Genomic DNA, 27,388 nt, shown 5'->3' with positions numbered 1-27,388 from the left:
AGCTCAGCCCCAAGGAATTCATCCACTTACCTGCATCTCCCACCCACACCAGAGCCCACCTCCAGGTGGAGGCCAGGAGGCCATTTTCTAACCTTGTGCAGCTGTTGTGGGTTGAGCGTGCCCCATAAACCCACCACAGCAGGTCTCATCAGCCATGGGGGAAGCAATTTGGGTGGGAAACGTGATATTAGAGGGTGCCAGAACATGGGTGGCCATGGGGACAGCTGTCCCTACAGCCTCCTGCGCTGCCTCCACCACCACGCCATGGTGAGGCTGGGGAATGGAGCCCACAGGGAGGGACGGGGCTACGAGGGGGGACAGAATCGGCGGTCCTGGGGGGCACCGTCCCCATCTTGGTGTCCCCAGATGTGTCCCAATAACCTGGTGTCTGTGCCAGCACCCAAGGGTGCCCCAAGCCACCAGGGCTGGGTGACACAACAACCGCCCCCCCCGGCACGAGGGGGTGAGGAGGGAGGGGAATGAAGAGCCAGAGGCACAGAAAGTTATCAGAAACGTGTATTTTTGTTTTTTTCCTTTTTAATAGTAAACCTCTTTACAACAAATATAGTGAAAGAGTTTCCAAACAAAACTCATAAGAATTTCTCATGATAATTATTATTATTATTAGCATTTTTTTTATCCTTTTTTTTTTTTCTTTTTTCCCTTTTTTTTTATTGTGGAATATACAATAACGCATCACCATACAACACAAAAAAAAAAAAAAAAAAAAAAGGAATATTGAAAAACCAAAACGGACGTCTCAGCCACGTGCTGCGGTCCCCGGGAAGGAGCCACTGATTGTCAGAGGTGCAGGCGGGGACAGGGGGGGGGCACCCCCGGGGCTCGGGAGCCCCTCGGCCAGGCGGGACCCAAGGGTGCAAACACTCAAAGGAAGATGGAATTGGTCACAGCTCCCGGTGCAACGCTCGCAAGTTCTTGGCGTAAACCCTCCCCTCTCCCTGCTTTGCCCCCCAAAAAGCCTGAGGGTGGTGGCGGGACCCCCGGTCCCCCCACCCCGTGCCCCTTCCCCAGGGCAAAAGCGACGTTGCGCATCTGCCCCCCCCGCTGCCGCAGACCCCCTCGACTCACACACACACACGCACACACACAGCTGGAGGAGCATCAGGGGGGGAAAAAAAGGTTAAAAATATATATATATATATTTATAGATACACAGTTTATCTTTTTTTTTTCTTTTTTTTAAATTGCTTCTCGGAACAATAAATAAAACTACGAGGAGGGGGGGGAGTGCACGTCCTGGTTTGCTTCTACCTGTGCAGCATCCTGGGGGGGGGGGGGGCGAGGAGCGGAGCCGCCTGGGCCATGCAGGAGATCCGACTGCCCACTGCATATCTACACTTTTTTGGGGGGGGATTTTTATTTTTTTTTCTCTTAGTGCATCATTTAAAGGGTCTCTTCTATCTTACAGAGGGTGCTGCGGACACCCCAGGGTATGCTACCACTACTTGAGCTACAGGGAACGGGGGGACGGGGATGGGGTAAGAAGCAGGACCCGCCACTAAAGCCACCGCAGGTGACCGGAGGGACACGGGGGGGGGCACGGCACAGCCGCGATGCCCCCCACGATTTCAGCATCCTATTTGCCTGCAAATTGCTTGGGCAGAGCCGCAGGACATCGCCGCTGTCCCTGCACCCTGGGCACTTGGCCACGGATGCTGCAGAATCCCCAATCCCAGGATGCCGCCCCCCCAAAAAAAAGCCCCCCCCCGGCTGCCCCTGCCACGCCAACCTCTTCTGGCTCGAGGTTTCACAAAAGGCATCGCTCTTAGAAAACAGGGCTGAAAAATTCCCTAAGGGTTTGGCGGCGGGGTCCCCTCGGCCTCTCCAAGCCTGGGATCTCTCCAGGTTCCAGCAGTAGAACCCAAATTGGGGGGGTCCTGGGCTTGTCCCCCCCCCTCCCACATCAGCCCCATTTGGCCGCATCCTGGCGGGGTCCGGGCTGGGCAAAGCGGGACTGGGAAAGAGCCAGGGGTAAAACAAGAAACAGCTGTACAGTTCGGCCATGTCCAAAGTCAGTATTATTACAATATACTCTGACAAAAATATAATCTCATTTCATATCAATACAACAAAAACCAGTTTTCTGTACTGTTACCATTGCTAACATATCGAAATCGCTATTTACAGTTACAGTAGCCAGGTAAAATCCTACGAGAGAGAGAGCAGAGAGAGAGGAGGGGAGAAGGACGGGGAACACGAAGGGAGGAGCGGCCCTCCTGCATCCCGAGCATGGCTTCTGGCTTCGGGCAGGGGAAGGGGGATGGAGGTAGAGAGCACACGAGGCTCGTTTGGGGGCCTGGAGGGGTTTGGGGGAGCTAAAAATGAAAAAAAAAAAAAAAAAAGTGGAAAGGGAAAAAATAAAGGAAAAAAGTGAAAAGAAAAAAAAAAAGGAAAAAAGTGAAAAGAAAAAAAAGTGAAAGGGAAAAAAATGAAAAAAAAAAAAAGGAAAAATGTGAAAAGGAAAAAAAAGTGAAAGGGAAAAAATGAAAAAAAAGTGAAAAGGAAAAAAATGAAAAGGAAAAAAGTGAAAAGGAAAAAAGTGAAAAGGAAAAAAAAAAGAAAAAAGTGAAAAAGAAAAAATGAAAAGGAAAGAAGTGAAAGGGGAAAAAAAAGTGAAAATGAAAAAAAGTGAAAAGGGGAAAAAAAAGTGAAGGAAGGACAGAGTAAAAGTGATGCCAAGATGGGAAATGAGCAAACTTTTGGGTGCTTGAGGACCCCGAGTGTCACCCTCAGCTGGAGGGGACAGGCGGGGGGGCAGCACATGGCACTGCGATGCTGCGGGCACCACAGCACTGGCACCACTGGGCAAACCGGTGCAAAAAAAGGGCAGGAGGTGGAGTTTTTAAGGATTTTTTGTTGTAATTCTGCATTTTCCATGGTTAGGTGAGAATTTGAAGGGCGGAAAGTGAGGAAGGGGAGAAAGCGTCCCCCTCCGCCTCGCCCCCCCCTGCAGACCACGCGCACCCTTTTTGCCACCAGCTCCGCTTCCAACGCCTCCACCCACCGGGGGTGACCTCAAATCCCCACCCTGAGCACCGGGGGCGATGGGGGGGACACGGAGACCCCTGCCTGGAGGTTTGGGGTGCCCCTCGCTCAGCCGCAGCCAGCACCAGCACCCCATTAGCAGGGGCCACCCCGTTCCTCCGCCAGCCGAGCCCCCTGCAGCCCCCACATATTTTGGGTGCCCCTCCATACCCTACACCCGGGTTTTTCCCTAAATACCCTGCACCCGGGTTATTTTTCATGAGCCCCTCCCTGCATAAGACGCCCCATCCAAGGGCAAACCCCGCTCGTCACATCACCCGCTGCCCCCCCATCCCGGGCACCCCGAGGGGAACCGCGCACCCGGGGACCCCCCCGTGGGTTTCGGCATCGCCCTGCAGAAAACCCCGGTGCGATCGGGGAAAGGCCAGCGTCCCCCAAATCAGCCAGCACGGGGGGGTCCCGAGCCCAGCCCCACCTGCACGGAGCCCCCAAAAAGAAAGAGGAGGAAGAGGAGGAAGAGGAGGAGGAGGAAGCCGGCACCGGGGTCTTGCACCGGGTTACCTCTGGGTCCGGCCCGCGGCGTCGAGCCCCCCGGCGGTGCGCGCTCGAGGGATCCACGGAGGGTTCGAGAAGGTAAAGATCAGAAACAGGCTTTGGTAAGTAACCACACTTTTAGAAAGTAATATATCATTTTTGAAACATATCAGTGCATACTTCTTATATGAAAATATACACAATTGTATTTCATTCTCCAAAAAAGGAACAATTAAAAACAAAAGCAAACTAGCCCAAACACAATATATTAGCTGTTTTTTTCTCTTTTTTTTTTTGTTTTTTGTTGTTGTCGTCGTTGTCGTCGTTTAAAATTTTTAACGCTACACTTTGTTCAGGTTACACTTTTTTTGTCTTTTTTTTTTTTGTAAATGTTTTTTTTTTTTTTCTTCATGCATTTTACACCTTTATAGCCTTTGAGAATAAATAAGCTCCATTTTGCTTCCACATCTCTAAAAACTGCAGCATTTTAACTATTGTCATTTAAATCGTGCAATTTTTTTTGCAACACCCCTTTTTAAAAAATGGAAAATATATATATATATATTTTAAAACTAAACCCTATACAACGCAAAAATTCCAAATTAAAAAAAAAAAAAAAAAATTATACACAATTGTAACTGTCAACAGTACAGATGAGCACGAGAAATAAAATTATAAGATCAGAAACATATTTATAGAAGCACAAAGGAGGGTGTTGGTTTCTTAGATTGTCGTTCTTCTTGGTGTCTTTTGAAAATTAGGAGGAGTTTACTGGACTCTACAGTCTGTGGGGAAAGGAAGGATAATGGCCCGGACGAAAAAAAATAATACCCCAAGCCCCCGATGAAACCAACGGAGAGACCCCCGACAAACCAACCCCAAAATCATTTCGCCCACGAGCCGTACTTGCCCGTGGCACGAGCCGGGGGTCGTCGAGTCCCGGGGCCGTGCTGCTGCGGATCCGCTCGGCACAAATCGGCACGGCACAAATCGGCACGGCACAGCTCGGCACGGCTCGCCCCTCCAGGTGGATCCGCGTCCGAGTGTGTTTTTCTGGGTTTGTTTTGTTCCGTTTGTGTGTTTTTGTGTTTTTTTTTTTTTTTTCCCTCTTTTTTTTTCCAGGCTCTCAGCTTCAAGGTAGAGGTGTGAGCGCGGGAAGAGTCGGGGCGTGAAGTCCATGAGCAGAAATGTTTCCTCGCCCCCCGCGCGCGGCCGCTCGGTGCCGCCGCTCGGTGCCGCGGGGTGCCCGGCGCTCCTCGCCTCCCCCGGCGGGGCGGAAAACCTTTGGTTGCGGTTTGGTTTTCCTCGCAGGACGGGTGAAGAAGGAAAAGAAAACAAAATGATAACCGATGAGACGTCGTCGTCAATCCCGCCTAATTTCCAAAGCAAGGCCGTGCAAAGAGCTGCGCTGCGGCTCCGCGGGGCAGAGCCGGACGGTGACGGAAAGCGGTGGGGAGCGCGCGGGGGGCTCCTGCCTCCCGGACAGACGGAGGGACAGAGGCACAGCTGCCCCTTCCCGCTCGCGACACGAAGCCTCCCAGTACGCCCCAGTAAGCGCTGGGCAAGGTTTGGGGAGTGGGGAGAGGGGTGCTGCAGCAGAACCGCACAAAACCTGCCGGGAGCCTGCGGGGGCTCCCATCGCCCGCCCGAATCCCTCAGGAGCGCCGTGCTGGGTCGGGAGAGGAAAGTGAGAATTTTTCATCAAAAAGAAAAAAAAAGAATCACAGAATCACAGAATTTCTAGGTTGGAAGAGACCTCAAGAAGTGGAAACGGTTTGGTATTTCAAAGCTTTTTTGTTAGGAAATCTCCACCCGGCACGTCCCTGGGTGAGCTGGTGGCATGTGGCATTGCCCCGCGCGGGGATTTTGGGGTGAGAAGCAGCAGGGCTGGGTCAGGGACATTTTCACGATGCTTTTTCCAGCCAGTGGCTCGTGCAGGGACAGGAGGAGCACCCCGTGCTTCCCTCCCTGGCCATTATTTCTCCTAGCCATTTTTTTCCACCTGATTTCTGGAGGACTTTCTGTCTCCTCGCCTCAAACTACTCGCTTTAAGTGGCCCACGTTCATTCCATCACAATCGTTTACTTTTTTTTCTGCTGTTTTTCCAATTAAGACACTTTGGGGAAATCACATTGGGGGAAGAAAAAAATAATAAAGGGTGGAAAAACTTTAGAAAAACACCAATTGGCTTCTCCTTTGACATCACCCAAGCACGTTTTCACGCAACACTCCCCGTTTCAGCAGGCTGGGCTGGAAACCCCACGCTCTGCGGAGGTCTCCGGGAGGAGCGAGCTGAGGTGGGGGTGAATCCCATGGGGAATTTTCGCTCCTCTCCCCACACCGCAGGCCCCAGGGCAGCCTCTGCCACCAGCTGCAGCTGGCAGGGAGGCGTTTGGGCAGGTTTTGTGCCATTTTGCAACCGCGACCTTCAGTGGAAGGGGAGAGGTGCTGGCGCAAGGGGTGTCCCCGAGGTCACCGAGCGGGAGGCGCATGGAGAACGGGGACGGGGACAGGGATGGGGATGGGGACGGCGTCCCAGAGCAGAGCGCCTGCAGGGGAAAGCCCAAAAGGCTGCGGCACCCAGGGGACCCGCCGGAGCAGCCGGCAGCACCACAACTTCCCCCGACTCCCTCGTGCCCTTTTTCCTGCCCCTGGCTCACGCGGCTGAGGCTGCGGCAGATTTTCCGCGTGGCTCATCCCCAGCTTCCCGAGGCCTTCGGGTGAAACCCCAAGGGCGTTATTTCAGCTGCATCCCTAACCGAACGCTATTCGCTCCTATTCCTCTAATTTAAAGCTTTGACCCACGTGGGATGGGAATGCATTTGAAATGCATTTGCGCCTTTCGTTTGGTAAAAACCGTGATTTTACCAGGCCGGGCACGAGCCGGGCTCCACCTGCACCCCGCAGGACGCGGCCAGGAGAGGTCAGGGCAGGTTTAACGCGACCGCGGCCAGACACAGTTCCCTTATCTGCAGGAAAAGATGCTCTCTGTAGCTCAGTTTCAACCCAAAAGTCAGGATTAAGCCTTCAAAATCTGCCTCTCGTGCCCCCGACACCTTCCCGTGGCGAAGGACGCGCGCGCTGCGCTCCATCCCGGCAGGAACCCCGCTCCTGCCCGCCGCTTTTTGGGGACCGGCGGAGGACGTGGCCCTCGGGCGGCCTCTTTTTGGGAGGATTTCAGCCAGATTTCACACGGCCGAGCCTCCTCTCCCTGCCCCAGGCTCTCGGGGCAGCACGAGGCGTTCCGGGGATGCTCAGCGCCTGCCAGCACGCGCCCCATCGCCCCTCTTCCCCCGCAGACGCTCTGCTCCGGGGATGTCCCAACCCCGGGACCCCTCGTCCCCGCTGTCCCTGCAGGGATGAGCCCCACCAGGGACCGCTCCTTCCAGCACGGACGCAGCCATCTGATTTTTGCCACCCCCCCCCCGTCCATCCCCATCCTCTCCAGCCTCGCCGTGCGCGCCGCCCGCTGTGCTAGAATGAATGCCTACAAAATCCTAAAGCTATTTCTCAGGCAGTTTATGATAAATCTCCCCAACCCCACCCCAACCCCTAACCCGTTTCGCCCCCCTGTAACCCTCCCCACCCCACACACACGCCCTCCCCTTTCCCCGCTGCGAGCCGGCGGAGCCTCCCCCATCCCCCCCCCCTCCCAAAAAAAAAAAAAAAAAAAAAAAAAAAAAGAAAAGGGACGGCGGGGGACCCCCGTTATGTGACCCAGGTATCCAACCGCATGCGCTTCACCGAGGGGCTCTCCCCCTCGGGCTCGCTGCCGGGGCGCAGGAGCCCCAGGGAGGAGCCGAAATCGGCGCGGGCGGGATCGTCCCGCTCGCTGCTGCCCTCGTAGGAGCTGGTGTTGCTGCTGAGGCTGTCGACGGGCGAGCGGCCGGTGGGCTCGTGCCGGGGCTGGTGGGGGAAGGTGCTGAGCGGGGTGGCAGTGTTTCGTTCCCGGTTGGGCGAGACGGGCTCCGACTTGATGCTGATGTTGGGGTTGGTGTTGACAGTCAAAGTGGTGGTGTGGGACAAGTGGCTCCCTTGTCTGGGCGTCCGAGGGTGGGGAGCGTGCCAGGAGGAGGAGGAAGAGGAGGAGGAGGAGGAAGAAAGGGAAGGAAGGAGGTGGAGAAAGAGGTGAGGAGATAATGGGAAGGCTTCGTTACTCATCTCGTCGGTGGCCCTTCGCCCTCCAATCCACTGAGCTCCTACCAGCTCCTACCATCACGGAGCAAGGGGCTGAGCCAGGATTAGACCCTGCCCAAGCCCCTCTCCACCAGCACCCCGTGTCCCAGCCCCGATCCCATCTCCAGCCCCTGGACACACAGAGATTGGTGCTGCCGTGCCCATATGGGACCTGGGCACCCCCGGGGGAGAGCCAAGCGCCAGCTGCTTCCTCCTGAGAGGGCTTTGGGGCCGTGGCTGAGCCCCTCTCTCCAAAATCCCTGCCTCACAGCCTTTGTGCGACCGAGGGCGAGCTGCTTAGACCTTGGTTTTGACCGAAACTCCCTGAAAAAGCTCCGGGCACGTGGCTGCTTTGCTCCTGGCTGCGAGCAGGTCCATTTCTGCACAGCTGCTCCACGAGGGAACCGTGCAGGACTTTTTAATTCGAGCAATTCACCGCCTGCACTAGGAGTTACTCCCCCTGCACTAGCAGGACCGCTCTCTGTAGTCACCTCATCCTTCCACGGTCACCCCGTCACCGCTCACCCCAGGGACTCTGCCCCCTTTTGGACCTCAGCTCCCCCCATCAGGGAGCGATGCGCCAGGACCCCCAAATCTCCAGCCACAGCTCTCCGAAATCCCCCCCGAGTCTCCGACCTCGCCTGGGGACCCCTGCTCATTGCCAGGACAGCGGGGACAGGCTCCCCTTTCCCTTTTTGTTTTTTTTTCTCCCCTTTTGCAGCACGAACTGAGCCGCCCACGGTACCCGTGTCACTTACATTAAGTTCCCTAGCGAGACGGGAACGAGGTGCTGCTGCTGCTGCTGCTGCTGCTGCTGCTGCTGCTGTTGCTGCTGTTGTTGCTGCTGCTGCTGCTGCTGTTGCTGCTGCTGCTGCTGCTGTTGTTGCTGCTGCTGCTGCTGCTGCTGCTGCCAGGCAGAGATGTTGCCGAGGGACAAGCCCCCGGGAGAGCTGAATGCGGGCAGCGAGGACAACTCAGCGCTCGTCAGCTGATAATCTGCAAGGGAAGGAGCAGCACAACGTCAACGTGAGCAGCAGCACGGCTGGCACCGAGTCCCACGGCAGCGCTGGCCACGGGGCACCTCTCTCCCAGCTCCGAGGCACGAGCCCCCTCCCCAGGAGCCCCCCACGCAGCCCCCACCGCCCGCTGCAGCTCCCCAAAAGCGCAGCGAAGGAATCGGCACCTTCACCGGCACGGGGGGCTGGTGGGTTCGAGGGGACCCCCCCTGCACTCCCCCAGCCCAGGCAGCACCAGGAAGGGGCAGCAGGAGCCAAAAAGGGGGTGGGTGAGGGGGGGGCACCCCATGGCTCTGTGCGCCCCCAGCCCCTCGCTGCGCATCAGCAGATGGCGCTGCCCGGCCGCCGCTGGGAGCTGTGGCCGGGCCTCCGCGTGGGTGGAGGGAGGCTGCTGGGGTGGAAGGGGAGGGAAACTGGGATGCAGGGAGGAAATTTGGGATGCAGGGAGGGTGCTGGGATGGGAGGGAGGGCGCTGGGATGGAAGGGAGGGTGCTGGGATGGAAGGAGGCCACTGGGATGAAGGGAGGCCACCACGATGCAAGGAAGAAAATTGGGATGCAGGGAGGCTGCTGGGATGCAGGGAAAAAAATTGGGATGCAGGGAGGACACTGGGGTGCAGGGAAAAAAATTGGGATGCAGGGAGGACACTGGGGTGCAGGGAGGCCATTGAGGTTCAGGGAACAAAATTGGGATGCAGGGAGGCTGCTGGGGTGCAGGGAAGAAAACTGGGATGCAGGGAGGCCATCAAGATTCAGGGAAGAAACTTGGGATGCAGGGAGGACACTGGGATGCAGGGAGGACATTGGGATGCAGGGAGGACATTGGGATGAAGGGCAGAAAATGGGGCTGCAGGGAGCGGTGATGACTCTCCCGCTGCTGCAGGGCCGGGGAGGGAGCTGCTTTATCCAGGAGCCATCCAAAGCCGCGACCGGCTCCGTCCTCGGAGCCACGTCTGCATCTGATACGGCCACCCCACGGCCGAGCGAGCCTGACCCCGACCCCGCTCCTCCCTCTCCCCTCTGTCATTTCGGGCGCCTGTGGTTTCAGGCGCATGGAGAGGTGGCTGCGAAGGCGCTGAACCGCTGCCAGGGCCGGCGGGCTGGCAGGAGGCACACCCTGTGCACCCTCCCCACACCACGTTCCTGCCCCACACGGGGTTTTTCTTCTCACCCCAGCACCAGCCCGTCAGGTTGGGGAGCTCCTGGCACCCCCCGGTTCCTCCAGCAGCCTCGAGCCACCGGGTTTGGCACTAGGAAGGGCCCTGGGAAGCTCCAGGTCAGCTCCACGGCCCCAAAGAGACTCCCCAGCGAGTTGGCAGGTTGGGAGAAATGAGGGCCAACAGCCAGGGCATGGGGTTGGGGTTTTGGTGAGGACCCCAAGCCCCCGCAGCGCCTCCACCGAACACCCCAGCCACAGACACCCCAGGCGCCTGGGTGGGCATCGCTTCTCCCCCCCATGGCTCATCTCAGCAGGAAAAGAAACCCCAAAAGCTGACCTTCAGCCCCAAGCCACGTGGGCAGGCAGCAGCACGGGGCCCAATTAAAGCCTATTTTGGGGATTTTGGCAATAGGCAGGCTCGCCGGTGGCCGAGGACGACTTCCACGGGAGGAGAGGAGCCTCCCCGCCACGCACAAACATCTCCTGGGCAACACCTACTAATTAACGGCAGGGAGTTCCCAGCACGCCTAACCCGGGTTCTTCCAGCCCAGCAGCTTTCGACATTTTTTGCAAACTTTTCTCGGCGCAAACGCCAGAAGGAGTCAGGCAGGAGAGCCCTGAAACCTCCGGGAGCTTTGACAAGCCCTCCGCTTGGGCTCGCGCCCCGCGCCAGCCCCGTTTCTGCCCAGGAGCAGGACGGTTTGCATTCTTCCCCAACTTTTGGGTCCCCGACGCTCATTTTCGTTAAGCCCCTGTTACAACATCGCCCCCGGCTCGCCTTGAGCTGGGCGTAGCTGCAATTAGCAGCCGCTTAACAGCACCTCCCCGCGCTGCCAGCGCCCTGCAGTGGGCTGCAGCACCAGAACCGTGCCCTTACAGCGCTTCTGGCTATAACAGCCAGGTCCCACTATATTTATATAACGAGCTTCATCTCGTTTTTAATCCTGTGAAGCTCCTGGACCTCTCCACGCCTGGTCACGGAGCTGCCCGGGGAGCCCCGGGCGCGTTTCCCCCTTGGAACGGCACGGTTGCAGCGTGCCCCCCCCGGGGCTGAGAGCTCCTTACCTGTGTTGTAGGCGGTGGGCATGGCCGAGAAAGGCAGCCCCTGCGTCAGCAGGCTCGGGGTGGCCACCGAAACCACCGGCGTGGTTAAAGAGTGGGTCGCCTGGGAGACACCTAACCGCTGCGTGTTCTGCTGGGGAAGCGAATGGAGAGGATGTTACAAGGGGTTGCGCTGCGCCCTGATGTCCCCCCCCAAAAAAAATCCCCTCCCCAAGCGGGTCCTGGGGCTAAGCAAACGCTCTGGGTGTTCCTCCTTGCAGCACGAAGCCCACCGGTTAGAGGTTTTTAGGAGACTTGGGAGGTTTGGGGGTGTTTGGGTGGGCATCGGAGCACTTCTCCGCTCAGGGCTGGGAGGGCGCAGCCTCAACGGCTTCCATAAGGCACCCATCCTCCCAGCTCCCTTCTGATGTGAAAAAAACAAAAAAAAAAAAAAAAGAAGAAGAAAAGGAACAGGCACTATTTTCCAGAGGATGCATGTGACTGCTGTGCTGGGAGAAAGGCGCGGAACAAAATCAGCGCTGGCTAACGCCGCGCGGGGCTGACGCCTCCTCCTCCTCCTCCCCAGCCTCCAAGGCGAGCTGCAGCACCGGGTTTGGAAGGCGATCCGGCCTCCTCGCACCCAAAAAACCCCGTGCTCGGCAGCTCGTGGGGCTGGTGCCCTCGTGGGGCTGGTGTTCTGGTGGGGTTTGGGGAGGGCTTGGGTGTCAGCGGGTGCGCTGCGGAAAAATCCTGCCCTTGGAGGGGCGCGCGCTGGCCTCCCCTCGGGGTTTGAGAGGCAGCTACGTGGGCGGCTCGGCGGCTCGGCTTCAGCCCTGTTTACAAGGCAGATAATCTGCGCTGCCTCTGCTTGATCTGATTTAAACCGGACTCAAGAGGCTTGCCTCTAAGCTGCAGCACCCCGACACACGTCACCCTGCACAGGGAGGCAGTGCCCAGCTCCCACCGCGCCCGGCACGAGGCCACTGCATCCTCCGCGGCACAGCGGGCACCAGCGTGGGGTCCCCGGGGGTCCCGTGGCATTTTGGGGCTGGGAAATGATCTGCAGCCTCGCAGGGCCCTCCTGGGCTGAACCCTGCCCTGGCAGGGTGCTGGGTGCTGCAGCCAGGCAGGGAAGGCGATTAGCAGGGTGCTAATTGCTAAAGCCCCCGGGGCCGGCGGGGAAGGTTTGTCCTGGCGTGCATCCCGCTGGCACGCGCCCTCGCCGGCGCCCGCTGACCCCTGGGGCAGGGATGCTGCAGGGAAACGCCGTGGTGGTGGTGGGCTCGGCCCCGTCCTGTGCATGGCAAGAGCGAGCAGGATGCGTCCCTGCAGCCCCCAGCCCCTTTGCCCAGGGGTGCCAGCCCCGGCTGTGCTGCGGGGAGCCCCCTCCCCAAGCTTTGATCCCGATGCATGCAGGGGAGACGTGCCAAGGGGTGCAAGCTTTCCACCCCCGGTGCCAGGCAGGTTGCAAAGCGCTGCGAGCCCCCCAAAGCTTCCCCCAAATCATGCAGGCATGCCCCAAAGGTGCGATCACCATGCTTGTGGAGAGCAGATCCTGCAGGGACACGGGGGGCACCCCTCCAATGCACCCCAAAAAGCCCCCCGAGGAGCCAGAGGTCACCCGCAGCACCCCGGTGGGGACAGCGGGGCAGATCCCATGCAGGGGCAGGAGGTTTAGGACATGTTTTTTGGGGAAACTGAGGCACGGCGCTGCCAGGGAGGGGAAGGCAGGACGTCTGGAGGGCACGGGGAGCAGGAGAATTCATCCGGTGGGATTCATCAAAGCCCTGCTCCATCCTCGCCCTGGCCAGGAGCGTCTCCTCGCAGGCTGCAGAGGCTTTTGGAGAGCTTTTCCCTGGCCGCGGGAGCTGCGTCCCGCAGAGGCTCTCGCCCTCTCCTCGCTGCGCTGCCCTGCCGCCCATCTGCCCTGCACCAGAATAGCAACGGAGCCGAGTGAATCACGGCCACCAGCAAGGTGGCGTTCACTTTGCTGGCAGGAAAAAAAAAAAAAAGGGAAAACTGCCACAAAAATAACAGGGAGAGCGGCCCCTGCGCACAAAGCGGGGTTGGAGGATTCGCTTGGGCTTTAAATAACATCCTCCCCATGGGAAGAAGCTGCCTCGCCCCCCGTTGCTTCAGGGGGAGGGGGCATCGGGCCAGGTCTCCCCATGCCACAAGCTGTGGTGACCCCGGTGAAGGTTGGGGGTGGCACACGGGGACCTGGCTGAGCCCCTGGGGGAGGCCAGCAGGGTTTGCGCTCACGTCCTAGCCTGCGATTGAGATCTTCCTTCTGCTTTCCCTAAAAAAGGGCTTTTTCTCAGGATTGGGGCAGCAGTGCCCGTGCCGGTGGCTTTCCCGGCGGAGAGCCGGGGCAGGATGCGGGGCCAACGGGGACGAGCAGCCCACGTCCCGCCCCGCCACGATGCGCACTCAGCAGGCAACTCACCAGAGCCAAGTGGTCCTCCGTCTGCCCGCGCAGGAACGGGGAGAAAACCGAGAGGCACCGTTAACCCCGCTGCCCGTGCCCGCCGCGCGCCCCCGCGGCAAAGCTCCCTCCCCGGTACCCGGCACGGGGGCCGTGAGCCCCTCACCCGTCCCCAAAAATCCCCCAACCAGCTCACCAAATGGTGCATGAGCCCCTTGCCGCTCTGCGAGGTGATCACACGCAGGTCGGGCTTGCGGCTGTTGGCGGCCAGCTGGGCGCCGTGCGAGGGTGGCGGCGGCGGCGGGGACTTGGCCGGGATGATTTTGCCCAAGGTGCTGCCGTTGGAGACGGGGAGGAGACCCGGCGAGGCGCGGGCGCTCACGTAGCCATTGCCTGCGGGGAAAAAGGGCACGAGGAGGAGGTGAGAAGGGCTGCGGCCGTGCCCCAAGGTCCCCCCCCGGTGTGCACGGAGCCCCCCGTAGCCGGGCAGCTCCTCGCCTGCAGGGCATCGCCGCAATAACCAGCGGTAACTCGCGGGGTGATGACTCCTTGTGCTTCTCCAGCAGGGCACCAGGGCCCTGGGGAGGGGGAGGAATTACTCTTACGTTCACTTTTTAGGCCCCTTTTTTGGGACCGGAGTAGCCAAAAGGGGCTGTGGCGGAGCAGAGGAGCCGGTTCACTGATCCTGCTGCCCCTTTGAAGATCTGAGCATCCCTCCTCCTCCTCCTCCTCCTCCCGCTGCTCCACTTAAGGATTTTTGTGTGCAAAGAGGAGAGAGAGAAAAAAAAAAAAAAAAGAAAAAAAAAAAGAAGAAAGGAAAGGAAGAAAAAAATTTAAAAAGGAAAAGATTTGATGAACATCAGGAAAGGAATAAATTGGATCAGATTACTGTTCTGATGAGGGTTTTTTTTTTTTTTTTTTTTTTTTATGAATAGGCCCCAAAGATAGAAAGGCGTTTAGCAATCACCAGGATTCAGCCCTCATATTCATTGCACGTTAGACCGGGAAAAATAGGTCGCTGATTGCATTATTAATCACATCCACCATGGCATTGCTACATCTGCATTTCAGCAGGCGGCTGGTGGCAGCGGCGCTGCCCCGGCACGCTGGCAACGCTCACGGCAGCGTCCCCAAGGGAGGGGGCCGACCCCCCCCCGGCCCTAAAGCATCACACGGGGTCCTGAGCATCGCCCCCCGTGCACCGGGAGCTGCTCCCCAGCAGCGTGCAAAGCCCCCGGCTCCGATGCTCGTGACATTTTTTGGGTGACCTTCACCACCCGCGGCGCATCCTCAGCGCCGGTGGCAGCAGCCCGGAGCCGTGCCAAAGCTCGGAGGTGGAGGCAGAGCCACCCCCCCCCAAAAAAAAAAAGTGTTAAAAAGTGAAATTTTTCTTGCTAAGGTGGTGCTGCCACCGCTGCGTGCGCGGCTCCCATGGCAACTGCAGCTCGGAGGGATGCTGACACCCCCCTGTGTGCAGTGTTCGGGGTGGGCTGCCCAAGAGAGAGCCCCCTGCCCCGCCGGCACGGCCATCGTGGGGGGGGAAAAAGCAGAAAAAAAAGTCAAACATTCAGAAACGGCAAAGAAAAAGAAGTAAAAAAAAAAAGCAAAAATGGGAAAGAGCAAGTCAAAAATGGAAAAGAAAAAAAAAAAAAGTCAGGATTGCAGCGAGGCCCCTTGCTGCTGCCCCCCCGTCCCCCCCGTCCCCGTTGCGGTGAGGCCGGGGGTGGGCAGGGTGCTCGCCCCCCTCCCCGCGGCACCGGGGGCGCTGGATTCGGGGATGCCGCCCGCGTCGCTGCGGGATCGGGGCCAGAGGCACGGCGGCCGATGACTCAGAGGCAGCAGGTGACGGTGGTGCAGAGCCGAGGAGGAGGAGGAGGAGGAGGAAGAAGAGGAGAAGGAGGAAGAAGGGGGGAGGAGATACCCCGGGTACCCCCAAAACCCACCCGGGCTCCGTCGGCCGGCTCGGGGAGCCCCCGGGGCCACCGAGCCCATCGGCACGCGGGGAATGCTGCGCTGACGTCAATGCTGACATTCACCGGCCCTGCCAAGCTCCGCGGCTGCTCGCGACAGCTGACGTGGGGGCGGCGGGCGGCCTCGGGGGGCCGCAGAGCCCCCCCCCCCAATCCCCCTCATCCCAAGCCCAGGGCGGTTGTAGGGCCGGGGGTGCCGCTGGAGCAGCGGGATCCGGGTCCCAGTTGGGTTTTAACTGGGGAAACGGCGAACCCCAAGTGTGGTGGTGGCTGGAAAAGCCACGGCAAAATGGGGTGGTTGGGGTGCTGGGTGTGGGGTCACCTTCCCTGGGGGGGCAGCACCCATCCTGGGGGGGCAGCACCCATTCCGGGGGGGCACCAGGAGCTGTTGCTGGGTGCGCACCGGTCCCGGTGCCGGCCCCGAAGCCTTCCAGCAGAGGCAGGAGGCATTATTAGCTCATTTTATAGCCGGGGAGCTAAGCCACAAGGGCTGAGCCTCGTTAGCGCCGGGGCTCTCGCAGTGGAAAGGGGCCCTTAATGAGCTTTTTTTCCTCGCAGTAAAAGTTCCTTTACAGGGCCCAGGCGCGAGGAGGAATCAGGTGTTAAGTGACTCACCCGGGGTCAGGGGAGGAGCGGGTTTTGGCTCGGGGAGCGAAATGCCGAGCTGCCCAAATCCCCGCCATGTGGCTGCCCAACACCAGCCCCGTGCTTTGCGGCAATCCCAAAACCAAGGAGCCCCACAGAGACCCCAAAACCCCTGGATCTGTGCCGAAACGCCTCGAGGAAATGCGTCGGCTCAGGGCAGCGTGGGCAAAACCCTTCTGCCAGTGGGACCGAGAGCCACCAAATCCTCCCCGGCGCTTCTCCATCCTCCCCCGGCTGCTCTGAATGGGAAGGGAAACCCCTGTCCTTGTAGGATTTATGGGGAAACTGAGGCACGGGGCTGCAAACAGAGCCCAGGGAGCTGCCCCGCACTTACCCACAGGGCTCGGGCAGGCTCCGTTCGTGGTGTTCAGGTCTCCGCCGAGCATCGCCCCTGAAAAGCCATCGGAAAAGGGGGGGGTCAGAGGCAGCTCGGGAACACGGGGAGCAGGGAGGAGGAGGAGGAGGGAACGCGAGGGAGGAAGGCAGATGGAAATCAGCGGCGTCGCATTCCCGGGGAGAAAAGTCCCGGGCGAAAGCGAGCAGCATTCCTGGTGATGGGGTTTGGAAACAATATCCAGGCAGATCCGTTTCCTTTGGGCAGCAGCCAGGCGGCACGGGGGGCCCGGTCCGAAGCGCACGGCTCGGAAAACACTGCGGCTGTTTTGTTCCAAACCCTCCTGAGGGACACGGGGCCCGTGCTGCGGGGAAGGGAGCCCCCAGCTTGTGAAACCCCCCCGCTTGTGAAACTCAACCTGCCCTGCAACGCTCGCCCCGCACGGAAAACGGCCCCACGGCCCCGCTGCACCACGGCGAGCGCTTGGATAGGGCTGGGAAAAGCACACCGGGGCCCTTTTTTTTCCCCAAAAAACAGACCCACCTCACTCCTCGCCCCAAATGGGGGAAGAGGGGACGGGAACCTGCTGCCAGAGCGGGGGCTGAGGGTTGCAGCGAGCCCCCGAAAGAAGAAGTGCTTTGGGGCTGCCGTGCCGGGAAGGGCCTTCGCCCTCTGCGTGGAAGTGGGACCGTGGGCTGGGGTGGTCCCCAAAATAAATTATGGTGTGGTGAAGGGCACGGTGACCCCAGAGGCATGGCAAACACGGCGCTGCCTTAGGGGATGGAAGCGCAAACCGTGCCCGACAGCTCCAAAACCCAGCTTGGAGAGGCAGGACCCCGTGCGCCCCCAACCCTCACCGGCACAGCAAAGCCTGGGGGCCAAGAGCAGGCTCAGCCTGCTGTGGGGGCGATGCTGACCCCATCCCAGCCCCCAAAACCCTCCCTGGCCATTGCCCCGTGCCCGTGATGTCCCCACGCAGGCGGCAGCAGTGAGCGCAGGGACACGGAGCCAGCGCTGCCTTCGCTTTGGAAACAATAACGCAGCGCTCTGCGCCCCTCTCGAGCGCATTGCTTAAAAAAAAAAAAAAAGAGAGAGAAAAGAAATAGCTCTTCTAACATGCGAAGGCCTGGCTCCTATAAACAGGATTTCTTCCGTGTCCCAGGCAGCGAGTGAATGAAACGCAGATGGTTGGACTTGGAACACCTCTGAGCTCCCAACCACCAAATTATCCCCCCCCCGAAACCAACGCTTCGTGAGCTGGATGGAAACTGCGAGCGTCGAGCGGGCTCTGCCTTGCGGTGAAGCCTCTTTTTTTTTTTTTCCTGCAGAGGCCGGCAGCAGGGCAGGGGCGATGCCTGCAGGTAGCCTCGACACAGGGCTCGGGCTCTGCCCCATCCTGGGGGGAGCTGCTGCCTTTTGGGACCAGCCCCAGAGCACGAAGAGCCTTCCCCAAAAAACAGGGGCAGCTCCTCAGCTCCAAGAGCTTTCAGCCATCCCCGAGGCTGCGCAGAAGGAGCAGAAAGCGAACGAGGCACCTCCGAACCACGGCTCCTGTCGTGTCCAGCTGAAATCCCACCCCCTGGCCCCTCCAGAGGTTGCTGGGGGCACCCTCTGGCCCCCTTCCCACGTCCTCGCCTCTGCCGCTCGCAGCCTGTGCGCCTGGCTCGGACCATCTGCGACATCCAAAATAGCAGGCGGGGGCTTTCTGCACGCTATTATTATTTATGACCGCATCGCGGGAGAGCCGGGCTGAGGTCACACGTCCCCAGCTCTGTGTCCCCCCCCCCGTGCTGCAGGGGACGTGGGTGACACGAGCCTCTCCCCAACCTCCCCTCAGCCACCAGTCCCTGCTGGAAGCAGCCGCTCCTACAACCAGTGACAGCTCAGGGACCAACTGCAGCCAAAAAAACCCTTTTTACGCAGCGGTCCCGTGTCCCCCGGTGTCCCCCAGCACCACCAGCACAGGGGACACCGGTTGCCACCTCCAAGCCAGCACTGGCACCGGGTGACTTGGCTCCACCTGGCTCTGAAACATCCTGCTCTGGAGAAGCACACCCGGGCGAGGAGGGGGGACACGGTCCCTGGGACCCCCAGGAGGGGGATTTTAGGGTGTCCCTTATCGTGGGGGTGCCGCTCACCTGCGCTGGCCGGCCGCTGCGGCAGCCCCGGGGACACGGTGTTCCTCTGCAGCGCCGGCTGCTGCGGGGAGAGGAGCCGGGGGTCGGTGAGCGACGAGGTGACGAGGGACTGGGTGACCAGCGAGCTCCCCGGGTTGCTGAACTGCAGCGTGCTCTGGTTGGTCACGGGAACCGTCACCGGCATGGCGAAGTTCGGCGCGGGCACTGCGGACTGAAGAGAGAGCGGGAGGTAAAGGGGGGCCGTCGGGCAGGCGATGTCCTACGGCTGAAGCGGGGCCACTTTGGTCACCCCAAACCCCCTCGCTGCTGCCCTAAATCCCGGTGACTTGAGGACCCCGGCACAGGAGCCTGGACCCCCCAGGAAAAGCAGCCGGGGGTTCGCTCGGACACAGCCACGCTTCGCCACCAGGCGCTTCGCCTCTCTTTGAGGCCAAAATTATTTATTTACCCCTGGTGTCCGGCCACGTGTTTCCAGAGCAGCCCCAGCAGGACGTGACTCAAAGCATCACAGGGGGGTGCAGCGCCCTGGGGTGCCCCGAGGGGAGCTGACACCTCCTTTTGTCCCACGGCAGAGGCCAGGGGGACCTCACGAGGCCATTCCCAGTTTGGGACAAGCCCCCTAACCCAGCACCGCTGCCCCACGGACACCCCGCAGCTCGGGCAGGCTCCGCTTGGTGCCAAGCCCCCGGTGCAGGCTGGTGTCACCTCATCCCCTCCTGGTGACACCAGGGTCTGTCCTGCCACCACCAGGAGCTGCAGGGCAGGAGGAGGAGGCGAGCTGGGGCAGCAGGAGCGTGGCTCAAGCCCTATCCTCGGCCGCGGGTCGAGGCCCAGTTTCACCTACCGGCGTCCCCGCGGGAGCCAGGCTCGCCGTGCTTATCCCATCAGCCTCTCTTATGTCACTGATTTGCTCTTCATTAACAGGAGCAGGCACCTGCTTAGAGGCTTTAGCAGAGGCTTTGCTAAAGTCCCACTTTAATTTGCCGGGGGCTGGCACGGCACGGCGCCCCGGTGCCGCTGGGCATCGCCGCGGGGCCAGCCCCGAAGGGCAAGGGGAGCAGAGCATCCCCCAACGCCTCGAATTCCTTTAGGGGGAGAGGAGAGGAGGGGAGAAGGGAAGGTGCTCGCCCAGCTGGCTGCTGGAAACCCTCCCACCCGCTCAAGGGCATCCTGCCCTTCACAGATCCTGCGGCTGCTGCCAGCCCGCGCTGCCCCACGGCGCCGGGAGGCTCCAGGGCACCGGGCTCATCCCCTCCTGGCCCTGATGCCGAGCCCTCCCCGAGCTCAGAACAATGAGAAAAAGGAGAAAAAAAAAAAAAAAAAGGGGGAAGGGAGGGAGGGGAGAGAGGCAGGGGGAGCAGGTTTTGTTGGGCGTGTGAACAACGAAGCGGCGGCGTTGTGTAAGAAATCTCCGCGTGTCCCTGGGAAGGGGGAGGACGAGCGAACGCGGCGCGGCCTCGGCGATGCCGTGGCAAAGCCAGGAGGGCTGGGGCCGGAGAGCAGAGCCTGGACTTAACCCGCCTCCAGCCCCCAGCACCTCCGCACCCGGTGCCAGGTGCCCCCGGTGCCAGCACCCCGGGGTGGGGGGCACGAGCGGGACCCGGGGGCGCACGGCGCGCGTCTCCGGCCGAAATCTGGGGGAGAAGACGCAGACGTGAGCCAGGCTTCGCCCGGTTCTGCTTTCACCCAAAGCCTTGGCAAACAGGCTGCGAAACGCAGAGGCTTCTGGAGCGAGCAAGGCTGCTGTTAGCGCCCCCGGTTAGTTCTGGTCACACACACACACACACACACAAAAAAAAACAAAAAAACACCGCAGCCGGTTAAAAAGGAGAAGCGGCGGCTTCGAGCGCCGGCACCGCTCCGGCCCTGGGTTTAGTCGGGGAGCCCGATGCCCTGGCCTCAATCCCCGGCGCCCGAATGCCACCTGCCGAACCGTGGTGGGCACGGGGAGCCCCCCTGGGGTCTGCGGGGAGTTGGGGGGCCGGGGCCGTGCCCCCCACCCCATACAAGCCCCATCAAGGGGTTGGAACCTCGTCCTTGTCATCGTCGTCGTCGCCGCCGGGCGAGCGGCACCGGGGCGAAAACGCCTCGTGCTTCGGCAGCTGAGTCAGCAAAAGCAAGGGAGGTGGATTTCACCAGCCCCAAATCTCGAGAAAAGCCCCGATTTTCACTCGCGTGGGCTTGCGAGAAGCGCAGAAGGGCAGATCTGGGGTTTTTGTGTTTCTTTTTTTTTTTTTTTTCCTGGGGAGGGGGCGTGAAATTTTCTAACGCCGCAGCCAGCCCTGAAAATTCGCCTCCCTCGTGCGCTCGGCAGCAACTCGGGGCTAATCCCCCCTGCTCCAAGCCCTCGCTGCCTTGCCCTAATGACTAATTTGACACGCTCGTGTCCCCCCCCCTACCTCCTCCTCCTGACACAAATCCCTTCCAGCGCTGTCCCGATGCCACCCCGCTGACGGGCCTGGGATCACGGGGCTAAAACCTGCCTGGATTCCTGCCACGGCCGCCAGCTGCCCCGAGAGCTTGATGGATTTGGGGGGAATTAAGGCGGAATCGCCCAAACCGGGCTGACCCCGTCTGCTCCCTGCCGGCTCGTGGGGATTTCGGGTGGCAGGAGCCAGGGAAAGCCCCTTTTAGGGGGAAAAATGATGCTGGTATTTGGGGGCCAGGGAGCGGAGGCACCCCCAGCTGCCCACCCTGGGGCTGTTCCCACTCCTCCAGCTGGGAAACCGGAGGGACCCCGAGGGTCCCCGGTGCCGCCACCCCTAGGAGCCACTTTTTCCCCTTTTTCTCCCCAATTTCCTGCCCTTTCGGGTGCATTCGGGGCCCTGGTGCATCGGCTCCCACGGCACAGCACGGCTCCGAAGCAAAGCCATGCAAAGACCCCCGTCACCCGGAGGCGGCCGGGGAATTGGGGGGGGGCGGGGGGGGCTGCAGACCACCAGCTACTCACTGCGAGCCGGTAACTCTGCATCATTTTATCAAACTCCTCATCAATCTTTTTATATTTCTCCTCCGTCTGCGGGGTCAACGCAAACACTTCGTCCCCTTCCGGGCTCTCGCACTCCCTGTGCTTCTTGTTCAGCGCCTGTGACGTGCGGGGTGGGGATGGGGGGGACACGGGGGTGTCGGGGACGAGGTCGGGGAGGGGGGGGAGGAAATCGAACAGAAGAAAAACAAAACAAAAAGAACAAATAATGAAGGTTTTCCGGCCACGGGGCAGGTACTTACACCGTATCGCTTGAATAGGATATCCAGATCCTCGCTGCCTTTACGGTATTTATCCTCCATCAAGGGGCTCTGGTCTATCGAGTCATCTCCGTCGGGCTCCGGGCTGTCACAGCCGTTAAAACCTTTCTTTCTTAACGTCTGAAAACACAACCGGGACACTTTGAGATCTGGGGACAACGGGCAGCCCTCGGGGACGGGTGGTGACCCCCCAAAACGCCCCCCGATTTGGGGCGCACGGTGGCATTAAAAAGGGTCAGCGCCGCGTGGGTCCTAAAGGGGTTTTGGTGGATGGATGGAGAGAAACTTCCTGGATTTCATGGGTATTTTTGTTTTTTTTTTCCTATTTTTCCTGACTGTGCCGGTGCTGAGTTCGGCCCCGCACCAGCTCGGAGAGGTTTTTGTCACCCAGGGTCACCGCAGAGACAAGGAGGGGAAATAAACCCTAAATCCGGGGCGCGCTCTCCTGCTAGAAACACAAAAAGCGTTATTCCAGGTAGGAAACCAAAACCAAAACCTAAAAAAAAACGCAAAAAGCAGACCCGGGCCCCCATCACCCAGCACCGTGCAGCAGCTTTGGGGTCCGTCCATTGCACATGGGGTGGGCACAAAGACCCCGGGCAGGTTTTGGAGCAAAAAGCCCCTCTGTGGTGCTCAGGAGCCGAGCTGCAGATTGCTTTACGCAGGCACATTTAATCATTTTATTTTCAAAATACCAAAGGCAATTAGGCGTTATTATGGAACCGCCGTGTGCCAATTTTTTTCTTTTTTTTTTTTTTTTTTGAAAGTCAAAGCTACAGAATTTCCTGGAAGTCTTGGTCCCTTTTCATGCCAAATCCAGCAGGGGAAAAAAAAAAAAAAAGAAAAAGAAAAAAAAAGGCCTTGACAATTCTCCTCTTGTCTTCCGAAACAGCAATAAACAGCTCTGTTTTGGGGCCAAAACATCCTGGAGCGGCTCTCCATCTACCTGGGGGCCGTACGGGTGGTGTGGTTTGCCCCAAAATAGCTTTTTTTTTTTCGCTGCAGCCCCTGAAAACTTGACAAATCTCCAGCCAAACCCCCCGCGTTGCAGCCGTGCCTCGACGCTTTCTCCATCACCCACCCGAGGCACTTCCCCGACCTTTTTCTCGCCCGATGGCGCGGGGAATTCAGCCCCAAAAGGAAGGAAAACGAGAGGATTTGGACACGATATCCCCAAAAAAGCAGCCCAATTTCTTGGTGCCTCCCTCGTGCCCAGCCTTTTCACCCCAGGACTTGGCTGCGTCCTCGCCCAAGCACCACGGCGCCATCCGAAGCCCCTTTTGGAATTGTTGTACCCCAAAATCCTACAAAATCGTGCCATTTGTTGCCTTTTCCCCAGGGAAGGGCAGGGAGGGGCAGACGTGCTGGGAATGCCCCTTTCCTGGCACGGCTGCGAGCAAATTTCATCGGAGCTGGGGCTTGACCCCGAGGGCAGCACCGAAGGGGAGGTTCCCGAGGCTGGGCGGTTTTTTTGGTGTTTTTTTTTCAAGGTTCCCGAGGATTTTTCCCAATTATTTTGCTATTTTTGTGCGTGCCCTTGTTTGTTTTTAGAACGGGCCAGAAACAGCCCCGCGCTCCCGCAGCGGGGAAGGGACGGCTTCACCATTTTTTTTTTTGGAAAGTGCTTTTTTTTTTTGCGTATTTCTTTTCCAAAACCTTTTGTTTCGCTGCCGGGGCTGGGAGACGGAAAGTTGAGCCTCTCTCCTTGCTCCGCAAAGAGTTTTTCCTCCCTCTCTCCCTCTCTCCCTTCCAGGGGCAAAGTGGAAAACGCCGTTCCGTGAGCCGTGGAAGCGATGAAGCCGGGTTTCCTCCAGATGCGTGCGGCAGGAGCCGTGCTGGGGAGATTCTCCGGTGTCTAATAAGGGCTGTGCCCCCCTCACGGCTCCCCAATTCTCTCTTTTTGCACAAAACAGCACAGAAACCCCTCACACCCCTGGAAATCCCCTCCAACCGCGGTCGAAGCCCCCATTGGGGTCAGCTCCTGCCTCCCTGAAGGAGGTCGCAGCCGAGTGGGACCCCCCCCTCTCCTCCTTTCTAAGCCCCAAAGCCCAGAATTGGGGCAGGAGGCTTTAGGCAGTGCCCAGATGCACCGAATCTGCCCCAAATTCCCAGGATTTATTGCCCAAGCGGAGCAGCGAGTGCAGAATTACGGCTGCTGTCGCCTCGCCGGAGCGGTGCCACGGCCTCTCCCCGGCCACTTCATGCAATTAGTCCTGCAGTAATTAACCTGCGAGCCCCACCGGGGTCGGTCCGCTGCTAGGGGGAAAAGCAGAAGGCGTGAAGAGAAAGGAAACCTTTATTTCACCGGGCTGCATCCAGTGGAAAACGCCCACTTCTCATTCCAAGCCCGTTGAAGACGAACACCTTCACATCAGGAATTTTTCCAAGGATGAAACCAGGGCGAGAAGGTCACATCCCCCACCCCAAAAAAAAAAAAAAAAGCCCTTTCCTGGCTTTCCTGCCTCATCCAGGAGTGGGTTTAAACCTCAGGAGGGTGCGAGAGGAGCAGGAAACCCAGAGCATGGAGAGGAAATGATGCTCAACCAGGATGCAGGATCCTTCCCCTAAAAGAGGGCGACCGGGATCCAAACCACCTCTGGCTTTGGGGGGGTCCAGGATGGGGCTGAGGCTCTGAACCCATGCAAGCACAGCCCTGGGAAGGAGAATTAAGCAAGATGCAGCTCCCCTGGGACGCTCAGGGAAAGCAGGGGATTTGCAGCCTGACTTTAAGAGCAGGAGCACCCCGGTCCCCCGCAGCTCTGCCCCATCCATCGGGAGCTGGCACGTCAGCGGGGCTGCGGGAAACGAGGAGCGACAGCGAGAGCAAAGCCGGCGTGATCCCCGGCCGGGCGCGCACGTGGCACCCAGCGTGCCTGCCTGGGGGCCTCAGCTGTCCCCCGGCCGATTAAGGAGCCCCCCCTCCGTGCAGGCAGGGAGATTTTCTCGGACTTAAAAGCTTGCCGCAGCCAGGACTTGGCCGGGCGCAGAGCGGAGGGGCTGAAACCCCTCCCGATGCGCTTGGGTAAACGCGGCCCCTCGCCGGGGTTTTTAATTTCGGGACCTTCCCATCCAGTGGTTTTTTGTTCCGAGGGTGCTCAGCTGCTCGCTCTTCTTTCTCTTTCAAGGGGAGAAAGGTGAAATCCTCGTTCAAACCACGGGTGTGAAAGAAAAGCCCAAATCCCCGTTGCCATAAGCCCGCGCTCGCTCCCCTTGCACCAGGAAAACCAACTCGAGGGGCTTCTCCCCGGGCTGCCAACAGCCCCACGGCCACCCCCAAACATCCGAGTTGGGGGCTGCAATGCTCCTGGGGGGACAGGACACGGGTGTCGCAGCCACCTCCACCCCGCCAAATCTCCGCTGCTCAGCCCCTTGCAGTCAGCTTTGGAGCAGGAAAACCCTGGAGCGGCCCCAGCCCTGCTCCAAGGGACGAGGACGGATGCTCGAGCAGCTTCAATCCTGCCCGAGCAGGATCTCCCCGTGCTTGGGAGCGGGTGACAGCGGCTCTGCGTGCCGAGCTCGGGCTCTCCTCCCCGCCATCCACCCGGATCCTTCCCCTCCCGACGCTCCTCTCTCCAGCTTTGGATGCAGATTCATCGTTTCATGTGGTGCAAACACAGAATTTCTTTGGGTGCCAAGGACTGCGTGTAACTTGTCGGCTTGGGAGTGTTTGCATCTTGGACCATAAGGGAACAGAGAATGCTGCCCAAAATGTTTACGGTATTTTTAGGCCAAGACAAATCTGTTCGACGCCGCAAGCTCCAGTATGAGCATCCTGGAGAGGCTGGGCGAGGAACCGCGGCTGGAAAACCACCGCGTGGTGCTCAGGGCGCTTCCCTGCCCGGGGACGGGGCTGCTGCGCCTCAAAAAGGGTCCAGAAAAGGCATTTTGAACAATTTCAGACAAGCATGCGCAGGCAGGGAGGTCTCCAAAGGTCCATGGGGCGGGCAGGTGCTGCTGCCGGCGCAGAGGACAGCTCAGAAATGAGACGTTTTGGGGAGGTGCGAGAAAAAAAAAAAACAATAAAAAATCTGATTCGTGAGCTAGGCTGTGGGCTTTTTTTTTTTTTTTTTTTCCCTTCACGAAATCAAAGCCTGAGGCTGCTGAATTGCACCGGAGGGATTCAAAGGCAGCAGTGACAGGTCCGAGCGGCGGGGGAGGACGATCCCTGCAGCGCTTCGGGGCCGCGCCGCGCGAGGTCCGAGCGGCTCCGTGCCGGGGAGCGCCCGAGCCCCCCGCGGCACCGCTCTGATCTGCTGCTGCCCGAGCGCCTGACGGCTCGGCGGGTGTTAATTCCTGCCCGGTGTTAATTAATGCCCATAATTACCCGTCCGGCCCCTTGTGTTTGTCTGAATTTGCCCAGGCGTAAACGGGAGCTGCCCACACGCGCAGTGAGGAGCGCGCGGTGCCCTCGTGCCATCGCCGCTCTGCGGGGCGCCCGGTGAACACCCCTGAGGGGATGTGGGCACAGAGGCACCCAAAGGTCCCTCCCAGCCCGAATTAGTCGGTGAGGCAGGTCCTGGTATCCTGCAACCCCACCGTGAGCACCTGGAGCAGCTTCAGGGGAACAGCACCGGCTGCAGCCACGTGCCCAGCGCCGCAGCTCCAGGAGGTGCCTCCAAAACCACCCTGGGTTTGCCTGCACCATGCGCAGATCCCACAAAGCAAATCCCAAAAGCGCACCTCGCTTTTGCAGCCCTAAAACAGCACCCAGCTCCAGGTGGCTTCCAACTCCACCACCCAGAAGCGAGGATTTTTGCACGCTCAACCAAAAAAAGAGGCAAAATCAGCCCGGCACCAGGCATCTGCGCGTCCCCCTCCCGGTCCCGGCCCCGGCCCCGGCCTCACCTCGATGATGTCCGCGTTGGTCCGGCTCTCGTGGGGCTCGTTGTACTCGGTGTACTTGAGCAGCACCTTGTCCATGTCGGTGCTGGCGTACTGGAACAGTTTGTTGGAGTGGTTGAAGATGATCAAGGCGATCTCGCAGTCGCACAGGACGCTCAGCTCGTAAGCTTTCTTCATCAAGCCGAACTTGCGCTTGGTGAAGGTCACCTGGAAGCAAGAGGAGAGGATTCGGGATGAGCACCGGGGGAGAAACCAAAGGGAAGGGCAGAGGGACGTCTCCTGGCCTCGGTCCCCCACGGGGACCACGACCCCAAGCTCTCCCCTCTCACCTCCCTCTTCCGCAGGCTCACGCGGCCCAGCGGATTCGTGCCGCTGCCTATTTTTGGGCTGGGCGCGAGGCAGACACTTCACAAGCACAGAGATGATTATCAGCATTGGAAATCGCATATTGCCAAATCAAGAGAAAAGAAATTTCAGCAAAATCCCCAGCAGAGCTACCATCTGTCCGGGGGCTGAGGGTTGTTGGTTTTTTTTTCTTTTTCTCTTTCCCAGCCCAACATTCATGCAGCACGGAGCAATTCCTCGCTCACCACGGCCACTCGGATGGCACCGGACCCCAGGAGCAGGGGAGCTGGGGCCAAGCCCCCCCCAGCACAGAAAAGGGGTGCTGGGAACAAAGCCTTTGGCCTTGGTTTGGCCCCTTTGTGCATCCCACTCTGCGATTTGGCTCCTGCTGCCACCTCCCTGCCCTGCTGGTGACATTGCTGGGGCATCTCCTGCACCTATCCCGCCCCAGCTTCCAACAAGGTGCCCCCTTAGCACCTCGACAGCCCCCCCCAGCACCTCGTGCAGGGGTC

The 27,388-nt window shown here is 59.6% G+C and overlaps 1 protein-coding gene across 15 annotated transcripts in view; it reads right to left on the bottom strand.

Moving 5' to 3' along the window:
• Nucleotides 1–2,021: 2,021 nt before the first annotated feature.
• Nucleotides 2,022–27,388, bottom strand: part of MEF2D (myocyte enhancer factor 2D) — a 66,593-nt gene continuing 41,226 nt past the window's right edge. For 9 of the 15 annotated variants that reach the window (XM_072028226.1, XM_072028221.1, XM_072028220.1 and 6 more), the window contains 9 exons: nucleotides 26,535–26,738; nucleotides 21,672–21,809; nucleotides 18,444–18,654; nucleotides 16,306–16,362; nucleotides 13,553–13,749; nucleotides 13,378–13,398; nucleotides 10,956–11,085; nucleotides 8,475–8,712; nucleotides 2,022–7,579 (listed from right to left, as the gene is read on the bottom strand). In XM_072028226.1, coding sequence (XP_071884327.1) covers nucleotides 7,249–7,579; nucleotides 8,475–8,712; nucleotides 10,956–11,085; nucleotides 13,378–13,398; nucleotides 13,553–13,749; nucleotides 16,306–16,362; nucleotides 18,444–18,654; nucleotides 21,672–21,809; nucleotides 26,535–26,738 — 1,527 coding nt within the window. In that variant the 3' untranslated portion in view covers nucleotides 2,022–7,248. Of the gene's footprint in view, nucleotides 7,580–8,474; nucleotides 8,713–10,955; nucleotides 11,086–13,377; nucleotides 13,399–13,552; nucleotides 13,750–16,305; nucleotides 16,363–18,443; nucleotides 18,655–21,393; nucleotides 21,529–21,671; nucleotides 21,810–26,534; nucleotides 26,739–27,388 lie in introns of all 15 variants that reach the window. The other 6 variants (XM_072028229.1, XM_072028230.1, XM_038167813.2 and 3 more) reach the window with 6 other exon arrangements.

This window comes from Anas platyrhynchos, chromosome 26, assembly GCF_047663525.1.
Source record: "Anas platyrhynchos isolate ZD024472 breed Pekin duck chromosome 26, IASCAAS_PekinDuck_T2T, whole genome shotgun sequence".
NCBI classification, from domain to species: domain Eukaryota; kingdom Metazoa; phylum Chordata; class Aves; order Anseriformes; family Anatidae; genus Anas; species Anas platyrhynchos.
Note: the sequence above shows the minus strand (reverse complement) of the source record. Positions and strands in the feature narration are given on the sequence as shown.